At 41.0% G+C, this 20,224-nt stretch overlaps 1 protein-coding gene across 4 annotated transcripts in view; it reads left to right on the forward strand.

Annotated features, from left to right (window-relative positions):
- The window catches only part of Ipcef1 (interaction protein for cytohesin exchange factors 1), a 158,217-nt gene that overhangs the window by 63,777 nt on the left and 74,216 nt on the right, over positions 1-20,224 (forward strand). For 2 of the 4 annotated variants that reach the window (XM_076926735.1, XM_076926734.1), the window contains exons 3-5: positions 4,739-4,785; positions 17,982-18,021; positions 18,659-18,828. In XM_076926735.1, the coding sequence (XP_076782850.1) occupies positions 4,768-4,785; positions 17,982-18,021; positions 18,659-18,828 (228 nt within the window). In that variant the 5' untranslated portion in view covers positions 4,739-4,767. The remainder of the gene's footprint in view (positions 1-4,738; positions 4,786-17,981; positions 18,022-18,658; positions 18,829-20,224) is intronic. The other 2 variants (XM_076926737.1, XM_076926736.1) reach the window with 1 other exon arrangement.

Here is a 20,224-nt window from a genome sequence, read left to right on the forward strand (position 1 = left end):
CTAAATGGTTTTAGCTCCATTGTCAAATATCAAGTGACCATAGGTGTGTGGGTTCATTTATTTTTGAAAGCTATTGTGTAAACAACAATATTTGCACTGAAACCTTGGAGCTATAAACTAACCGTTACCAGCGCATGCCCTCGATGTCCTCTAGTGCAGCTGGTAAGCTTGTTCTCATTGTCAATTAGGAAACATGCTGACTCAAGTCTTCCCATCCCCCCTACCCCCAAGTATGGCTGGCTGTTTTTCATGGAGGAGAGACATGAATTGAGTTTAGATTACTTTCATTCTTCTCCAATGTGTATGAATGCTTGCCTACATATACGTATGTATATCACATGTGTGCCTGGTGCCCATGGAGACCAGAAGAGGGCATCGAATCCCCTAGAACTGGGGTTAAAGACCGTTGTTGACTGTGGGAATGGAACCTGAGTTCTCTGTAAGAGCAGGAAGTGCTCTTAATTGCTAAGCCATCTCTCCTGCCCTCTACAGTTTAGATTTTGCCTGTGTACTTAAAAACAAACAAACAAACAAACTAAAGATCTCTGGGGTTATTAACTAAATGCTCACAGAGGGATAGCATAATACAGGAATACCCATCCCCAGCTGGCCCTGATGCCCACTGCACCCATGCCAGTGACCGCTATTTCATTTGCTCTTCAGTTGAAGAAAGAGTGGCAATAGTATTGTCTCATGCCCATGACCTACATATCAAAAAGAAAATTTGTAATGGATCATTTGTGATGGTAGTGTTCTATGAAACAAAAACAAAAAAAAAAATGAGAATCCATAGGTTTCTATATGGAAATTCATAATTAAGCAATACTATTGTTGGTGTATCCAACCCATTAATTCAAGAAATATTTACTAAAAACATCCAGGGCACAAAGACTGGAAATGTATCAATAAACATGTGAATGAGACTTTCACAGTAAACAGTAATTAATAAATCTCAACTCAGGGTTCCTTCCTGCCTTAGACCATTTATATTTCTGGATGAAAGATACACATACAGCTTTTATATTTTAATATGCCCTAAGCAGCACAATAGCTGGGCAACTGCCTACCCGCCATACCGATAACTCTGAGTTACTATTTACTAATTTCTATGTTCCATCTTGGCTGCTCTTGATCCAGTTGAGCAGCCCACTCTGGGCCACATTTTCTTGTCCCTTTTACATGGCGGGTCTCCTTCTTCCTCCTGAATGTTCTTCTTTCTTGGTGGCTCTTTCTCCTACTCATTCTTACTCTTCCATGGTGGCTTTTTTGTCTCTCCCCTTCCTCCTCCTCCTGGTCCCAAGCCTGGGAAACCTAAACCCACCTATCTTTCTTCTCCTCAGATATTGGCTGCTGGCATCTATATTCGCCCATCAGAATTAACTTGGGGGCTGGGTCCCAAAGGCCACATGCTGACTCCAAATCTTGGAGGCCAGCATTTAGCATTAGAATACAAGCCGTGTTAGGCCAGCCCACTACAAGACTTATCAGAGAGTCTGGTTGCATACCACATACTTAAGAAGCACAAGAAAGTGGGCTTCTGTATTGTAATGAAGAGGAGGCCAGCAAGCATTCAGGACGAGTGAGAATAGCCTTCAAAGGGTTGTATTATATATTATTAAACAGTTTACACAGCTGGCTATTAACACGTCCTCCCTTGACCAATGGATATGTTTTACAATGCAATGATTTTTGAGATTTTATGATGAGTTAGGTCATGCCTTCAGCTGTATGAAGACCTGTCATCATTTAGCCTAACCCCAAGAAAGGATTACAGATTAGGTAACTCCATCTCACAGATGGGGGTCTGAGGCCCCAAGTCAGTCACTTACCCAAGATTTTATTCAGTCAGCAGGTTGTCAAACTGCCTTTACTTCTATTTTAGCCCAGATCCAAAATATCTACTCTTAACGTCTATGTTATTTTTTTTTCTCTCTACCTAAAAGTGCTGCTGACTTCCAACTATCTTTAGCTTATGATGCATTTTCTCAATCAATGGATGCTAAAAACACATCGCCTTAGTCAATAAAATATTCATAGGAGTCTCTATCAGCATTATTATTTTACACATAAAAGCTTATTATAGAAAAATAAATATGAAGGCAATAAAAAATAAATGATTGGCTATTCCAGTTCCCATGGATAATCACTGTAGGCATTTTTTCTTGTTTTTATTTTTTTGTTTTTCTGAAAATATATTCATACTTATTTTCTCTTACTACATTGATATATGTCTTTAAAGATTTGTTTTTATCTGTTCTTGTGGGGTGATGAGTGGCCATGTGTGTAGGTGCTTGCAGAGGCCACTGAGGGCTTTGGACTCCCTGGAGAACAGAGGGTTGTGAGTTTGCTCTACCTGGGTGCTGAGAAACGAACCAGGGTTGTCTGCAAGAGCTGCAAGTGTTCTTAACCACTGAGTCATCTTTCCATCCTCTAAAGTTATATTCATGCATAACATAATGGAATAATCCAATAATTTTTTGTAAAGACATAATCTGGTTATGTAGCCCAGATTGGCCTGTAGCTCAGCTCATTATCTTCCTGCCTCAGCCTCCAGAGTGGTGCAACCATAAGTGTGCCAGTATAACTGGTAATAATTCTGTACATAGTTCAACCTATAGGATGGTGGGGGGCACATGTCTTTAATTCCAGCACTCAGCAGGCAGAGCAGGTAGATCTCTGAGTTTAAGGCCAAGCCTTGTCTGCAGAGTGAGTTGCAGGACAGCCAGAGCTACAGGGAAAAACCCTGTCTTGAAATATTAAAACCAGAACTAAACCAAACCCAACCAAACAAACAAAAAAGCAAATATATTTTGACCCACATTTTAATTAGCAATATGTTTCAAAAATCTTTCCCTACTAGGCATCTTAGTGTTGAGGATACTTTATGTCACACAGAAAAGTCTGAGTGAGTCTCAGTTGTCACACAGTTACCATTATCACTGCTGTGGTCTCAAACAGCTGTCCAGCACATCTGTAATGGCTGTCTTCTTCCGGCCCTCCTCTTCCTCTAAAGTTGGCTTTCACCACTTAATCGTAAATGGAATCAAACTGTTTTATTTTGTACTTCTTTTACTACTAATATTTAAGGGTCAGTCATTTGAATTTTCCTTCACGCTTTCCTCTGTAACTTTATTACTTTGTTATTGGTGTATACTAAATGCATAGATAATTTCTCTAGTTTGTGACTTTTACATGCTTAAAGTATCAGTCTTTAGATTGCGTTTCCATTGTACTTTATAAATAAATGTCTTATTGGCATCTAAGAAAGTATGAAATTTTTGATATTAAAAAGTAGTATCATATTGCATCAGGTATGAGGCCAAAGGGCTCTAAGACACGTGCAAATCTGTGCCTAATTGTAGCTTTAGTCATAATAACTAAGAAATAAAGCCAGGTTGGATATCTCCCAACAGATAAATGGATAAAGAAAGCACAGTGAATATACACAATGGAATTTTATACAACCATAAGAAAATGAGACTATGGTATTCATAGAAAAAAATAAACGTAATTAGTCCTGGGGAGAAAAAAAATGCTTGCCACAAAAATATGATGTCCTCAGTTCAATCCTCAGAACCCATATGGATGTCCCAGGCGTGGTAGCATGTGTTTGTCATCCCAGTGCTGGAGAGGTAGAGGAAGGATTCCTGGGCCCAGGGAGAGCATCTTTCTTTCTTTCTTTTTTCTTTTTTTCTTTTCTTTTCTCCTCCTCCTCCTCCTCCTCCTCCTCCTCCTCCTCCTCCTCCTCCTCCTCCTCTTCTTCTTCTTCTTCTTCTTTTCTTTTTTTTTGGTTTTTTGAGACAGGGTTTCTCTGTGTAGCTCTGGCTATCCTGGAACTCACTCTGTAGACCAGGCTGGCCTCGAACTCAAAAATCTGTCTGCCTCTGCCTCCCAAGTGCTGGGATTAAAGGCGTGCGCCACCACTGCCTGGCAAGGGAGAGCATCTTTAAACAAGATATAATAGCATATTTGCATAAATATGTCCAAATGAAACCCACTACCTTGTTTGTTAACAACAGATCAAAGTATTAAAGAGACAAATAGCAAAAAACGTGGTAGCAGTCTTCAAGTTTGGGGGACCTTTGTGGTAAGAGATCAGGTTGATGGGGCAAGGGATATGGATCTGAGCAGATGTCATGGGCAGGTTAGGAAATGCCTTGCTTTCAGGCATGTCAGTGACTTCTGGGACTTCAGCAAGCTTCTGTGTCTTGAGAGGTCAGGTTTTCCCCTTTTGTCTTCATTTGCTTTCTCAAAGCCATAGAGTACCTTATTTTTTCAGGTACTCCACTACAAAGTAGGGACATGAAAAAAGACTTCTCTTGGTATTGCAGCTGGGACTTTCTGAGGGGTTGGCTGCATTTGTGACATTTGATAATAGCAATGGTTCAATAATTCCATGTTGCCCACATGTTCATACTGTTCTTCACTAAGAGCAAAATGTTTTTCTATCTCAAAAAAAACCCAAAAAAAACCCAAACCCCCAAATGCAACAAAGTATCTAAGTTATATGTGTCCTGTTCATTGCCAGAAACATACTGATAATGTTCAAACAAAAATGGCTTATTTTATAAATTCTATTTTAAGACATTGATTTATTAAATTTGAGATTAAAAGCCAATTAATGAATTATCATTGTTGTGAAGTTTATGAATCAATACCTTCTCCCTCTACTTAGAGGGATATGATTTAATGAGCAGTATCAGCCTACACTTAACTGAAAATATTTTTTCTCTTGTAGCTTTTGTCTCTGGCAGTCTGACATCAATTATGGCCACAGAAGGCAATGTAAGTACCTGTATGAGAATGCTTTGGAACACCGCAGGCTTTAGAAATCCCTATTTAGATGAATAAGTAAAATATGAGACGAGTTGACTTCAAGTCCCCATTTGTCCTTCATTTCATCAGCTTCAGTGGAATCAAATGACCCTGTTATCAGATTTCAGTTTATGGTCTCTAAGCATTACGACCTCTGGCTGTTCAGAGACCAAGGAATACAACCATGTACTGAAGAAAATCTCTCTCTGTGTCTTAAGAAGGCAATAACTAAGATACGGTGAAACCTCTTATCAACTCTTATAGGAAAATTTCTATTAATAATTGTATTGCAGTTATGGATTCCTTTAAAAACTATAGCTGTCTGTTTGCCTGAAATACATGTGAACCTTGAGCAAGTGTATTAAGTGTATGGGCAAACTTATGCAGGGAGAATGAGTGAGTTTGTCATTGGGATGTGGCCTTTGTCGTAGAAGCGATGTGGACTGGCATGGGGCTGTAAGTTGTGTATCTTTCAGCACATCTATGACCTCTTGATAGATGCAGAAGTGATATGCAGGTGCTGGAGCTATAGCTCAGTTGGTAAAGTAGTTCCTTAGGTTCGAATCCAAGCAACACACAAACTGGGCATTGTAGTGTACATCTTTACTCTCAGCACACAGGAGGTGGAGGCAGGAGGATAAGAGGTTCACTATGTAGTCATCCTTGGATACATGGAAAGTTCCAGGCTAGCCCAGGATGTATGTAACCCTGCCTGAAAAAAAAAAAAAAAAGATTTATCAGAAGAAGGGAGCCTAGACTTGGTGCCAAATTGGACATGTGAGTGTGGTTTCCAAGCCAACAGTGAATGGGAAAGGAGTCTCTTGGACCATTCCTGAAAGCTGCATCTCCCTAATAGGTAGGGAAGGTGTCTGGTAAATCTCTGTGTGGCTTCCTGATCACTTCATGTCCCAGACATACAATAATGAGCATACTTTACATCCAATCTAAATAGTAGGAGAAGCTTTGTCGTGAGACCTAGTGAAAACTCTGACAGACAGGGCAGGAAACCAAAAACGAAAACAGAGATTAGTCAGGTATGTATTGTCACATCTATAGAGTCACCATTTAAAATGAAGGCGAGGGAGAGGTGGTCACTGGACACAGTGGATGGGTGTTTTGATTCTAGAAATGTAAGTTGAGTGGTAATGGAAGAATTTTGCCCAGCTACCTCAGCGGGTCTATTTTCCTCTTATTTCTCTTGCTGCTATCGGCACTGGGAGGTTCTGTAACATGGCTCTTAAGCCTTTCTCCCAGCAGCTTTTTTTTTTTTTTTTTTTTTTTGACATTTACTCTCCTTTATTTTTCCATTCAGAAAATTACTTCAATTTTCTGCTGTCATGTGTTCCCTAAGTCAAGTGTGACAGAGACCTATTTTTGTTCCATAGGTTTCCAAAGGTTTGTTTGACACATCTGACCTATTACACCTCATTTCCCCTAATCTAATGTTTGCTGAGCTTCGTGTGCTGCCTGGGGCAGGACTGCAAAGAAGCTAGGCTCGGTGTCTCACGGAGTAAGCAAGATAGGCTCAGGTGGCGTAGCTGTGCCTAGCCAGACAGTTCATTGTTGGGACCGTTATGCTAAATGGTGCCTGAAACCTAAAACTAGATTCTAAATATATCAAATTTTATTATGTGTAGCAGTGCCCAGTTAGGTTACAGTTGGGTTATTTGTAAACTGGACAGTACTCCGTTTTCTCTTTGAAAGAAAACGGTGGAATTTTTTTTTTTAAAGTGAAAGGCAATGTAACCAAGTGTTTCCTTCCCTCTTGGTACTATGCCTTCTGCAGTACGATGCTTGGTCCTCCCCTCTTCTCACTGGGCTGTTACCTGGCTATCTCTTTCTCTCAGTCTACCTAAATACTAGAGTGGATTTTCTTTTTTTTCTTTTTTCTTTTCTATCCTCCTAACATAGTCTTTTAAATGATTATTTGTGAGTTTCACACGGTGCATGCTGATCACTTTTACTTCTTAGTCATCCCAGGTCTACCCCCAACCCTTACTGCCTTCCCCAAAGGAAAAAAGGAGAGAGAGAGAGAGAGAGAGAGAGAGAGAGAGAGAGAGAGAGAGAGAGAGAAACCAAGTCTAATTTATATTGCCTATATATCATTGGAGATTGGTCAGACTCTAAGTGGCAAGCCCCTTAAAGAAAACAAGTCTTTTCTCATTTCCACCTTGCCAAAAGCCATTAACAGGTTTTAATCACAAGGTTTAAGAGTTCTCTCCAATGGCTTACTGTCTAGACTGTTTCTTTTTTTGGGGTGGGGCGGGGTACGGTGGGGGTAGGGATGGCCCATGCTGCTTCCGTCAAGCCTGTTGATGTCTGTAGCCTAGGGTCATGATGTCCGTGGTCCGTGCTGCGGCTGAGGGCCCAGGTAGATGCCTGTGGTCTGTGCCGTTGCCAGAAACTGTGCAGAACTCCACAATCCACACTGCCGCAGACTATAAAGGGCCAGGAAGCTTATTTTGCGGTGGTATTGGTGACTGCAGACTCACAGTTGAGAATGAAAGACATAGAGCAGATTTTCTTAGACGTAGCTCCCATGACGCCAAATCATGAGCTCAGTGGGATGCATCGGCTTGGCTCCGTGGCTAGCCTTTGGACTTCCTACATTGGCTCAGTGGGATGCATCGGCTTGGCTCGGCGGCTAGCCTTTGGACTTCATACCCATCTAACAGTTTAAAACATGGCTTATAAGGCCCTGTGTGACATGGTTTTGCCCCTCAGGGTGGTCCTCCTGCCACTCTGTGTTGGTGCTCCCTGGATCAGCCATGCAGTGTTGTATCATAGTCTCAAAGACCAGGGTCTTTCTCTTTCAAGCATTTGATGTGAACAGCTCACAGGTGTTCTTGACTGCATACTTCTGGTGAACTCCAGTGAACTTGCCTTCCTTCTTTGTGCTTCTGAATGCTCTGAGCATCCATGGGCAGACCGAATTATCTTTGATTCATCATACCCTCTCTCTTTTTCTCTCCATCCCTTGCCTCTCTGCCTCTCCCTCTCTCTCTTTTCTGTGTGTGTGTGTATGTGAGTGTATGTGTATATGTGTGTATATGTGCAGTATGTGTATGTGAGTGTGTTTGTATGTGTGTGTGATGTGAGTGTGTGTATATGTGTATGTATGTGCAGTATGTGTATGTGTGTTTGTATGTATGTGTGCAGTATGTGTGAGTGTGTGTGTAAAGTGTGTATATGTGAGTGTGTGTATAGTATATGTATGTGAGTGTGTGTATATACAGTATATGTATGTGTGTGTGAGAATGAATGTGCATGTGAGTGTGTGTGTATGATGTGTATGTATGTGACTGTTTATGTGAGTGTGTATGTGTGTCTGTGGAGGCCATACCCCAAGATCAGGTATCTTCCTCAATTGCATTACACCTTAGTTTTTGAGATGGAGATTCTCCTTGGAAACTCTCATTTGGCTAGAGTAGCTGTCCAATAAGTCCCAGAAGACCCTCCAATCTCCATGTCCCTTGCTGTCTGCCTACCAATGTGTGACTCCATGCCTGACTATTTTACATGGATGCTGGGGATCAAACTCAGGTCTCCATTCCGGTGTAGAAATCACTTTACCAAATGGGCCATCTTCCCAGCCTCAAATCACCTTTCTCCCATGTCTGACTGGAAATTGTCCGAGAGTATGTTTGGCAACAGGTCCTTGGCAATGAAATATTTTCTAATCAGTGATTATTGAATAAACAAAGAGACAATGTTTATAGACAGTGGTCTGAAAAAAATTTTTAAGGATCTGGGTCATTGCTTCTTGAGAGAGGTTTAATGTGTCTAAGAATTCAACTCTGTATTGCTTGCCATCCATATGCCATCAATCAGTCAGTCAATATATCATATATTATTCTTTAAGACGTTATTAGAAATGCCATTTCAGTGGCATTTGTTTTTCTGCGAGCACGTTGAGATAACAGGACCACAGGAAAGGAGGCAGGCCTGACACCTCTACTCCTGTCCATTCTTCTTTTACCTAAGCAAGTCTTGCTTTCGGAGGTGGCACTTGTGAAGAATAAACACTAAAATTAACTCAGATCAAAGCTTTGTGACTGTGTTTCCTAGAGAATTATTTTAAATAACATTTCTTCACTGAATACTGCCTGAAGACAAGATATCAAGTAAAAGGGTTCTCTTGAACAAAGTCTACTTAAGCAAGTCATGGTGCCTTTGTTCCAGTGGTCATTATGTCTGGCCCTGGGCTTGTGTGCTCATGTTCCAGTGGTCATGTCTGGCACTATAGTCATGTTATTTTCTTTGATGCTGTCTGGACTCAGCTGTGGGGTGTGTGTGTGTGTGTGTGTGTGTGTGTGTGCTTATCTCCACAGCGACTTCCTGTGTGGCTTCACAAGAGACTCTGTATTGGCCCACTGCTCATAAAGCATTTATCACCTAGTATTTAATGTGATTATGGCAGTTAATATCTTCAGACTCCCATCCTTAGGAAACCTATGAGACACTTCCTTTTTCTGGGCTGCAATGTGAGCCCCAGGGAAGTGGTAGTAGTTAGGGGTGAAATAAGGGGTTTAGTCTCACATGTCAGATCTCGTCAAAGGAGGTGAAACCAAACTGGCAGTTTTGTATTGTAGGTTGACATCAGCATAAATGCTGGCTGAACTAAGAGAGCCAGTGTTGCCCTATATGAGTCTAACACACAGATCAGACCCCGGAGACCCATTTCCCGTCTATTCCCACCGAGCCTCATTTGGGAAAGTCTCAGGGACCACTAGAGATAGGTTAATGGGTAGGTGGGAGGTGCTTGCTCTTCACCATTGTAAAACATCTGTTCCTATGGCACCCATCACAAGAGATTGTCTTGGGTTCATGAGACAGTTGAGACATGCTGAAAAAGACACTGTGAGTTTGTTTGTTTGTTTATTTATTTGAGAAAATAATACGTTGAGTAAAGTGTGTGTAACACAAGTCCATTTTACTCTCAAGAATAAACTGAGGTCTTTCTCCAGGTAGGCTGAAGTTTAGTACTAGTTAATGTCAGGGCAACATTTTTCCCTATAAATTTTGGACCAAGAAATGTACTGGGGTAACTTTTAGGTTGTCCAACGTCACCAATGCTTTCCTCATAAGAAAGCATTTCGCAGCCCAGAGTCATCCAGCAGCAGGAGGCTTTCCAGATGTTTGTCAAATTACTCAGTGGCAGGAACATGGGAATGCACCCCCCCTAATACAGCCAGTATAGGAAGCAAAACCAGACACAAGGCATGGTGTTTTGATTACTGTGTGTCAGACACTGGGCTCAGTACTAGACACTGAGCTGAAGATGTCTGTAAGAACATGAGTTCTGTCCTGGAGTCTCGGCCAGAGGCTCGGTCTGACTGCCAAGAGCCAATTATGAGCGGAATTATTTGAAGTAGAGCCGAGGCGGCATGTTACTCAGACTGTCCAAGGTCTACACTGTAGGTGGTGAGACAGGGTATGTATGAGGTGTTGCTAGTTTATGATAGAATAAGATAGAATTTGACAAAGGCAGTAATGATGACACTGCATACAGATGAGAGACTAGGAGATGATCTGGTCAGGGCAGTGATGGAGCATATGTGTGGGGTGGAGAAAAGGCTACAGGAATGACTCACAGTGCTGTGTTGTACCTTGGGTGGGCAGTGTTACTATAACGCCCATCACTGTGAGCCACACAGGGTGATAAACATTGAAATCATGATACCTACTTCATAGGCATCAGCAGCCAACAAGATTGGAAACAGAAGCAAAGTAACACACAGTTGAACAAAAGACTTGGTCTGACCCACTAGTTATAAGTGATCTCTGTGTTAACCACAGTGGTAAGTTCCTCATCTGTGAGTAAGAGGGCAGATCAGGACATGCCATGCTGGGCCTTGGGGGGTCATACATAGCAATCATTCCAATGACGAGCAAAATAAAGAACTACACAGGAGCTAATTAACCGTCTTCTGAAGCCAGAGAAGGCTCCACATAGGAGTGGCATTTGACAGGGTCTCAAAGGATTAGGTTAACCAGGGGAAGCACAGAAGAAGGAAAAACATTTACAGAGGTGTGCTGTTAAAGTGCCCAAGACTTCTGCAGAGTAGAGAAAAAAAACAATAATAAGCAGATTTTAATTTAATAATAATAATAATAATAATAATAATAATAATAATAATATAGAAGATGTTTGTTGGTACAACCAGAAGAAGAGACACTAGATTGACATTTCAATTGTAATTTCAAGGGTGGATAACTGTAAATGAGGTGTGTCTCTCCCATGTAAGCACATGGCTGTGAGTTCACACTTGTCAACACTCGAGTCTTCTTTCGGGCAAGTATCAATGATAGTCAAAGAGAAACAGAAAGACAAGAAGTTATAGTTAGAGTCAGAAGCTTGCTCTTCACCTCTGGAAAATCAAACCCGAAAGGCAGTGGTCTAACTGAAGCCAAGGGCCTGATGCGTTCCTTTTTGGTGATCTGAAAGATGTTTGCGTTCGATGGCAGGTTCAGAGGGGGAGCAAAACAGTCCATAAAGGGAGTGAAGGGCCACTCACTGGTGACAATGACAAACTGAGACACTCCCTGTGTATGAAAAAGGCTGTGGATAGAAAAAAAGAGAATACAGTTGCCAAACTGCTGCCCACAGTTACACATTTGGCCATCTTAGGGAGGAAGGAAACTCGGGCCAGCTCAAAAACAGGAACTAAAAAGGATAGTCAACTGGATGAGTGAGTGACTGGGTATGCAAGATTCTTCATGAACATTTCAAGTGAGATTATAGGGAGCGCTCTTATTAAGTTGAGGCAATCTGTAAACCACTGGAGAGGAAGGTAAGAGATGGAAACAGGAAGGATGAGAAGAGGAAGAAGAATTTTATATAAATATCATGTGTTTAATGGATAATGTGTGTGTGTATCTTTTTTCTGTCACTTTCACACGCCAAAGACCTAATCCAATTCAAGATGGGATGCTGTTAAGGGATGTGTTGAGAGGCCATAGGTCATGAGGGTGGTACCCTCATGAATGGGAGTTGTGACCTTATCTAGTGAACAGGAATTTTTTATTGGCCTTGTGAGAAAATATTAAGATCACGGGTGTCTGCAGATCAGGAAGAGGTCATCTCCATTGTTAGCAACTTGACCTTGCCTAGATATCCCAGCTTCTAGGACCAAAATGACATTTTATTTGTTCTTTTTTTGGTAAGTGACCCATAGCCATCCACACTGAGAAAAATTTCAAATCACATTAAACATAGTTTCAGTAAAGGTAGGATATAAAATAAAAAAATAAGAGATTATCATTTCAGTTAGGAGTTTTAAACTCTTATGAACAAATCAAGAATGGGATTCTAAAAATCTTTTTTTTTTTTTTTTTTTTTTTTTAATGTTTTAGAAGCTTTCAAAAACCTTGTTCCAAACGAAAAAGTATAGATGGGTCTTGAAATTATTTAGTAATATTAAGAAAGAAGATATACTTCTTAAAATAGAAAGCTCAATGTATGAGATAAAATCAATATTGGACACTGAGTGTGTGTGTGTCCATACACAAATAATAAATAAATAAATAAACAAACAAACATAATAAAAAGTTTTAGCCAGGCAGTGGTGGCACATGCCTTTAATCCCAGCACTTGGAAGGCAGAGGCAGGTGGATTTCTGAGTTCGAGGCCAGCCTGGTCTACAGAGTGAGTTCCAGGACAGCCAGGACTACACAGAAAAACCCTGTCTCGAAAAAAAAAAAAAAAAGTTTGACAAAATTGTATGTTTCATATGGGATTATAAGTGGGCACTCTAAAAACAATTTGAAAATAAATGAATACCTGAAGATACATATATACTACTCCCATGCAACTTTAGTTCAAATTAATACCAAGCCCAGAGTAACATGCATATATACGTAAAATGGGAATTATATAGAATTGTTAATTGTGAATTTATAGGTGATAGCACAAACTGTAAAAACATACAAGTTCATTATGAACCAGTTGGATAAGGAAGTCACAGAATATTCATCGTCACACTAACAATAATCCGTAGTTACGTGTATCAGCATGACAAAAACCCTCAAAAGCGAAATGATGAAGACACTGCATTAGTGCTGTTGTTTAACTATCACTACAAGATACTAAACTGTATGTGGGGATGAAAACATGCTTAGGGCAGAGTAAGCTGGAGCGACCAAGGAAGTGGACGAAGGGGGAATTTGGCAAGACAGCAATATTTATATCTTACATTTTCTAAGGTGTCAAAAATAATGGAGGGAGAATGAAATGACATTCAATAATTCAGCATACTGGGTAGCTGGCATGTCCCATACTGTGCTGTTAAATTGTGTCAAGTACACATCACTCACGTAGCACAGTGAGTTTAAACAGGAAGTTTGGCTTGAGAGAAAGCATGTGGCCTTATCCATCTTCCGGCTGTGAGTCGGCCTGGTAGGATCACATCTCCTCTTTCCCGTAGCCATCAATTCCGTGTATAGCTTCTTAGTTCCCACGCATCCTGGAACCTGCTGGAATTTGTCTTGTGGTTCCAAACAGCATGGGGTTGAAATAGTCCAGATTCCTGTGATGGTCTAAATCGGAAGTGTCCCCTACAGGCTTGTGTGCTTGAACATGCGGGGTCTCCAGGTAATCGAAGTTTGGTGAAGCTTTAGAACCCTTGAGACACAAGGCCTATGCTTCACGAGAAAGGCCACTAGGGGGGAGCCTTGAGGGCAATTGCTTGCTTCCTTTTCTGATCTTTGTTTTCTGGCCTAAAGTGTCAGTTCCAAGTTTCCGCTGCCCCAGACCTAGCTGCTGCACCTTCTCTATGATGATGTATTTCCCGAAACTGTGGGACCAAATAGGCCCCTCCCCCTTAGTTGCTCTTATCAGGTAGTTTTTCACGGTGATGAGAAAAATAATAACACAGAAATTCTCTAATGAACCTTTTCCTTTCAAACAGCATAATTTGGTGGCTTGGACCTACCTTTCTCTGGATCTCTCTACAGTCTCTCCCTCATTCCCATGACATTCTTCTCCTGAGTTTGACTCAGGGTATACCTGTTCAGTTTTTCTCAAGGGCTTTTTTTTCTCCCCTTCTTTCTTGTTTATGTATTGGTCTTTCCCCAGCCTTTGCCACTGTATATAGCTTTCCCAGGTGATCACACACAAGCTCAGACTCCCACTCCCTGTCTTCATTATTCACTACCAGAGATTTTCATTCCATATTTTGGTTGGTGTTACATCATGTTTAAGTGGTTAGTCTTCTGACAAATTTAAGCAAGGTTTTAAGTGCATTATCACAGGTAGATTTTTACGAATAAAACGCTTTACAATTCCCTTTAGAAAACTGAGTTTAGCTTTCCAACAATACAGAAATATGCGTGTGGAAATGTCAAGTGTTTGTGGAGAACCTCAAACTCAGAGATTTTGTCATTTAGTTGGTAAGTAAGGAATGGTAGTTCTTACTGTGAGGAACTGATACCACAGATAATGACAGATGCTAAAAGCCAGTGTTCCTGTGAAGGAAAAACTCTTTGTCCATTTTAGCGGTTAGCTTTAATTGTCAACTTAGTAAAAAAATCTAGAATCATTTGGGAGGAGAATCTCAGTCAGGGATTGTCTACTTTGGGCTGTCCTGGGGCATGTATGTAAGGAATTGCTTTAAGTTAATTGATGGGAAAAGACCCAGTCGACCCTCGTGGGCAGCACAATTCCCTAGGCAGGGAGTCTTAGACTATGTAAGAGTGAGCTGAGCACAAGGAAGCAAGTGGCATATATGCATTTATTTCTTTCTATTCTTGTCTGTGGATGTGATGTGACCAGCTGCTTCAAGTTTCTGCAACTGTGACTTCCTCAACAGTAATCGCTTAAAGCTGGAATTACAAGTTAAAATAAAACCTTCTCTCCTGAGTTGCTTTTTTTGTCATGGTGTTTTACAGAAATGAAACTAGAATATCAACACAAAATGATGTGATTTTTGCTAGAGACTAGGATTATTAAACGTGCATGTGTATATGCATGTGTGTATGTGTGTGTGTGTGTGGGTGGGACTCAAAGGCCAACCTTAGGCAGTACTCTCAGGAACCATACATCTTGCTATTTGAGTCTCTCATTGTTCTGACGCTCACTAAGTAGACTAGTCAGCCTGGCTAGCAACTGCCAGGGATCTGCCTGTTTCTGCCTTCCTAATGCTGGCCTTACAATCACATCATGACATCTGGATTTCTAGGCATCTAACTGAGATCCTCACGTATGTGCAGCAAGTACTTTACTGACTGAGCCATCTCCTCAGTCCTTAAATGGCCATCTTTCCAAAGTCAAAAGAAAAGTCTACTTTTCTTCATTAAAAACAACATATATAGACTTCCTCAGGAATTGTCTCCAATTTCTAGATCTATTTTAGAGAAAACTTATTTATTTATTAGAGTAAGTTGTCAGTTTTCTCTGTGTCATGCAAACAGGAAGAAAATAAGTTGGGAGAAATAGCTTATCAAACTTTAAGCGTCTGTGAAGGTCGAAATGGTCTCACAAATCGCTCAAGCGCCTGTCAGTGTTTTCAACCTACCCAGTGAGAAAGCCACATGAAGGCTTCGAAACTGACTAGTTCATGGGTTCCACTTCCTGTTGTGAGGAGGAAAATGTCTTAGACTCAGTAAAGCTTTCAAAGGTTGTTTTCATTCGTTCTTGTAGAGCAGTTGGGGGTTTCGTACTCACATCTAACAAGTGAAACCGAAACCCCCACTAGTTTGTTATTTCTCTAAAGTGCAGCTTGCTTCTGGCCAGGGCAAACACTGAGCCACTTTGCCTTGCGGGAGGATTGTCAGGGCAGGGTTGGATCCACGGAGCTTGCTGGGAGTGCTGGAGCACTTTGCTCAGAGAACTGTGTTGACCTGATGTGGATGTTCAACTCTCAACCCAGACTCAGTGAGAGAATCCAGCTGTAGACACAGGGATGATTTTAGGAGACATGAAGACACATTTTTTGACTTGGATGTCTCTGGAAACCATCTTAGGCTTTAGGGTGGAGCTGAAGAGCCAGCAGCGTCACTGGGAGCCATCGCACAATGACTGGAGACTCAGTTCCCTGTTCCATGGGTCAGGAGCCAAGGAACGTAAAACCACTTCTGTGCTTCCCTTCCAGATTTGATAGCTATCTCTAGGCATTGTGTCCTACTTGCTGGTTCTTTTTAAATGTTGCTGTTGCTGTTTGAAACAATGTAGTTTCAGCGTGTTTACCTAGGCTTCCAACCTTCTAGGAATCAGCTTGGACATCTCTGCTTTCTCCCACTGCCCTGCTTCTCAGTTACTTTGTTTGCTCCTTGGGATCCCAGATTCCCCAAGCCTTACTGATGATGAAGTTCATTTATTCTCTTTGTCTTCAGCCCCAGCTCTCAATTTGGACAATACTGAATAACCAGTAGGTACTAACTGTGTTTCCTGATCTCAGGATAGTGATATTTAAAAAAATAGATAAAAATAAAAAATAAGCACAGAGACTAAGGAACAGTAGGAAATCTTAGACCAAGAATTTGGTAATGTGGGAAATATGTGGGAAAGGAAGGGTAGATGGTGCCCCTTAATATGATAGTATGATTAGACTTGATTAGCATGCCATGATTGACACATGTTGAATTTGTTTAAAAATTAGCCTCAAAGAGATCAGTCAATGATCCAAGGGAATAAAGGATGATCATAAAAGAAAAAGCCAACTCAGGGTTGCCCTGGTCTGGTATGCATGGAGAAACACAACCTTAACTCCGTCCTCCCTGCAGAGGGAAATGCAAGTCATCCTTACTCTACAATGATGGGTTTTGCTTATTGAGTGTTTGCTTATCTTTGTACACTCCATGATGCATTGGTGTGTGACTATTTATGGAAACGAGATTTTTAGTTATCAGAATATTTTCACAAATAAATCTTGGCAGATCTGCTTGAGACTTATATTAGAAATCATACACACATACATATTTATGGGTTTATAGTGACTTTTCCTTGGGTAATATAGAGTGAATTTTTCTTGTTCAATCTTGGCCTGTGGCTTTAAAATTTTTATTCTATTTCCACTGTAGATCATATTCGCTTGTCAAACATATAGCAGAACCACAAATACCATTCATCAGTAATTAGATATATGGACTACTAGCCAGATGTATCTAGAATACCACAAAATTTATGAGATTACCTACCAACTTTTAAGAACAACCTTTTAATTGCATGGTTAAACATTTAAAAAGTCTCTGCTTGTTAACATAAATGAAATTTACTTAAACCTGAAGAATTTCAACTTAAATGCTGTAGAAGAAAAATGAAGTTTTTTAAAGCTAAAATTCTGTCTAATATTTGTATACACAGACAGACACACGCATACACAGACACAGACACACACACACACACACACAGAGACACAGACACATATACACACAGACCCACACAGAGCAGGAGAGGCATTTGCAAGCATATTTTTTTCTTTGGGATTCCCAGATTTTTGGAATCTGATTTCACATAACTTGATAAAAGTGTGCTATGATAAATGTGTGTATTTTGTATAAATCATCATGTCTGATTTGAATATTTGAATATTTATCTTCTTTAAGACATGTGAGAAATATTCAGAGATAAAGATAGAATGAGATATGTATATTAGGCTGCAAATAAGAAATTCTCGATCAGGAGGCTTTAGAGTCCCTGAGGTCACACAAGAAGAGATAAGGAATTTCTTTCCCAGGGTAATTTAATTCCTGTGGTTTAGGTAGAATCCTTCGTGTTAGCAAGACCACAAAGTTAATAGTTTGAGATGGAAACAATTATTCTCCAGTTTTACTTAATTAATCGATATGATCTAGAAATTAAGAGGAGAAAGGAAAGATATTGTTTCTTGTAATGTATTGCATGATGTTTTAAAACTTCAACAAACCCCGTGCCATCTTAACCTAAGTAGTAGCAAGAGCAGCTCGTGGGAGGAACAGGAAGCGTTACAGATAAACGCTTGTTACTCTTTTCTCCAGGTTCAGCTCAATGTATATCGATTCTAATTAGCACATTTTGTGCCTCAGCTGGTAGCTCCCCTTGAGCTCTGCTTGGAGAGTTTTTTTTTTTTTTTTTTTTTTTTTAGAATCCACCCGCTCATAAACACTGCCACCCCCTCCCTCCTTCTCTCCTCACAAATGTTACAACACAATCAGAAATTTCCTCTTTTCTTTCCTTCCTGCATTTCCAGCAGGTTCCCTTGCGTCAGAAGCCCAGGAAGAGAACTCAAGGTAATTCGATCCCTTTTGTTCCTTTATCCCGTCCTTGTCTGTGTTAGTGTGATTTTTTTTTTCCTTTCTTTCTCCTGGATGCCTTCTTGAGGTGGAGTGGGGTGGGGGATCAGATTCTTGACTTTCTGAATCTTAATATCAGGAGACGGGGGCCAGATTAATTTCGGGGGGTTGCTTTTGGATTGATTTTTAAGAAAGAACGGCATGCTGTTCTCATTTGGACCAGTTCCTTGTGCTCTGGCCACGGAGCTTAGAGAAGCTGGCACTGAGTCCGGGAAGTCACCGTGTTTCTAGGTGGGCTTTAACCCTTCCATGTCTATTGCATAACTGCCTCTCTTATTGTGGGAAGGACCCGTGTATCTACTATAATGTGGCTTCCAGCCCAAGAGTCTAACGTTTTCGACATACTCTTTTTGACTGAGGTTTTCGGACCCATACTTGCAAATAAGTCTCTTTGCCCGGGTTTTCTAGGCACCTAATGGAGATTTAAAAATAGAACGGATACATGATTCTTTTTTTAATATTCACTTTGCATGAATGAAAACGTCCAATCCTTGCCGTGCAAACAACTAAAACTTGCCTTTTATTTTGTTACCTGAATACAAGTCCCACTCACCTGTCCATGTAACTCTTGCAGGGTTTTTCACCATGAGTCGGAGAAGGATATCCTGTAAAGATCTGGGCCATGCTGATTGCCAGGGTTGGCTGTACAAGAAGAAGGAAAAGGGAACTTTCCTAAGCAACAAATGGAAAAAGTTCTGGGTGGTGCTGAAGGGGTCATCGCTGTACTGGTACAGCAATCAAATGGTGAGTGACCCCTCCTCCTCCTGCCCTAGCCCTGTTAGCAAAGCGTGGCTTCCAGAGCCTTGTCCAGAGGATCCCCATGGGGAAGGGAATCTCTGCGAGTTGGAGCAGAGCAAATCAGTGGATTTGTTAGAGGACTTGTTTCTGCCCCAGGAACCATGTAGGTTAGTGAGCTGTGCTGCACGGGGAGAAGCCATCTGGCTTCATTATTCTGATTGGCGAGGAAGAAAAGGGGCCCTAAATATATCCTTATTTAAGGAAAGAGCCCTCGGGTTCCCCCGATTTTATCATTCTGTGAGATCCTAATAGTTCCAGGATCTGTCTGGATGTCATTTGCTGTGGGAAAGTTTGCATTGCTAAGGTCTATTAAAAAGGGACTCAGCTTTGCCCTCTACTGAGGATATAAATTCATCAGTTCGGGGAAGTGACCTCCATTCCTTCTCTCACTACCTTCTCTTCTCCTGACCTTTACGAAATGGGTTAGTTTGGGATGACTAACCTGTATGCCAGCCTTGGGTAGGGACTGGTGACATTGTTCCATGGTGACATTGGTGTTGTGAGGGCAACACTCACTGAGATGGTTGCTGAATTTGTCCTTTGATGGCCACACACTACTGGGGTGAGCTTCATGGTTTGGCTGCAGAAAAAGAAGAGCTGGAAGTGAAGTTATTGTATTGTCATTTGTGGCTGGAGACATTCGGAGAGGGATATTAGTGTTGTTGAATACTCTGTAGAGCTTTGCAGGTACATCTGTCACTGACCCTGGGGATTGGGAATCTATTGCACATCTTGGGAGAACTGGGGTCCCTTTGTTGTAGAAGAAAGACCAATAGAGAAGCTCTATTAAATCATTTAAGGGACCGGTGCTAAATGCAGCCAACCCAGGCTTGTTGGGTAGATTTCCAAACAATACAACTTCCTTCTTAAGGGAAATTAAGGTTAACATAAGTATTTTGTGTTTTCTGTTATTTTTAATTTTTGAATTACATTTATTTATTTATTTATTTATTTAGTGTGTGTGTGTGTGTGTGTGTGCACACGTGTGCGCGTATGTGCGTGTGTGCATGTGTGTGTATTTGGGTATATGTATGTCACCATTCATGTGTGGAAGTCACAGGACAACTTACAAGAAAGAATTGAGTTCTATTGTGTAGGTCCCTGGGATCTACCTCAAGTGGTCAGCCTTGGCAGCAAGCTAGCACCTTCACCTGCTCAGCCATCTCTCCAGCCTCTATTTCCCATTATTCTAGGCTGTGGCATTTGGGTAGTTATCACAAAGTGATTGTCACCTGTATCCTCCTTAAGACAAGTTGATCTGAGTTGCCCTATAAATAGCCCTGGGGATTTCTTGAGCCTGTGGGATGAATTGGGTGTTGGAACATGTTGCATCTGTGGGACG

The sequence above is a fragment of the Arvicanthis niloticus genome, chromosome 28, assembly GCF_011762505.2.
Source record: "Arvicanthis niloticus isolate mArvNil1 chromosome 28, mArvNil1.pat.X, whole genome shotgun sequence".
Lineage (NCBI taxonomy): Eukaryota > Metazoa > Chordata > Mammalia > Rodentia > Muridae > Arvicanthis > Arvicanthis niloticus.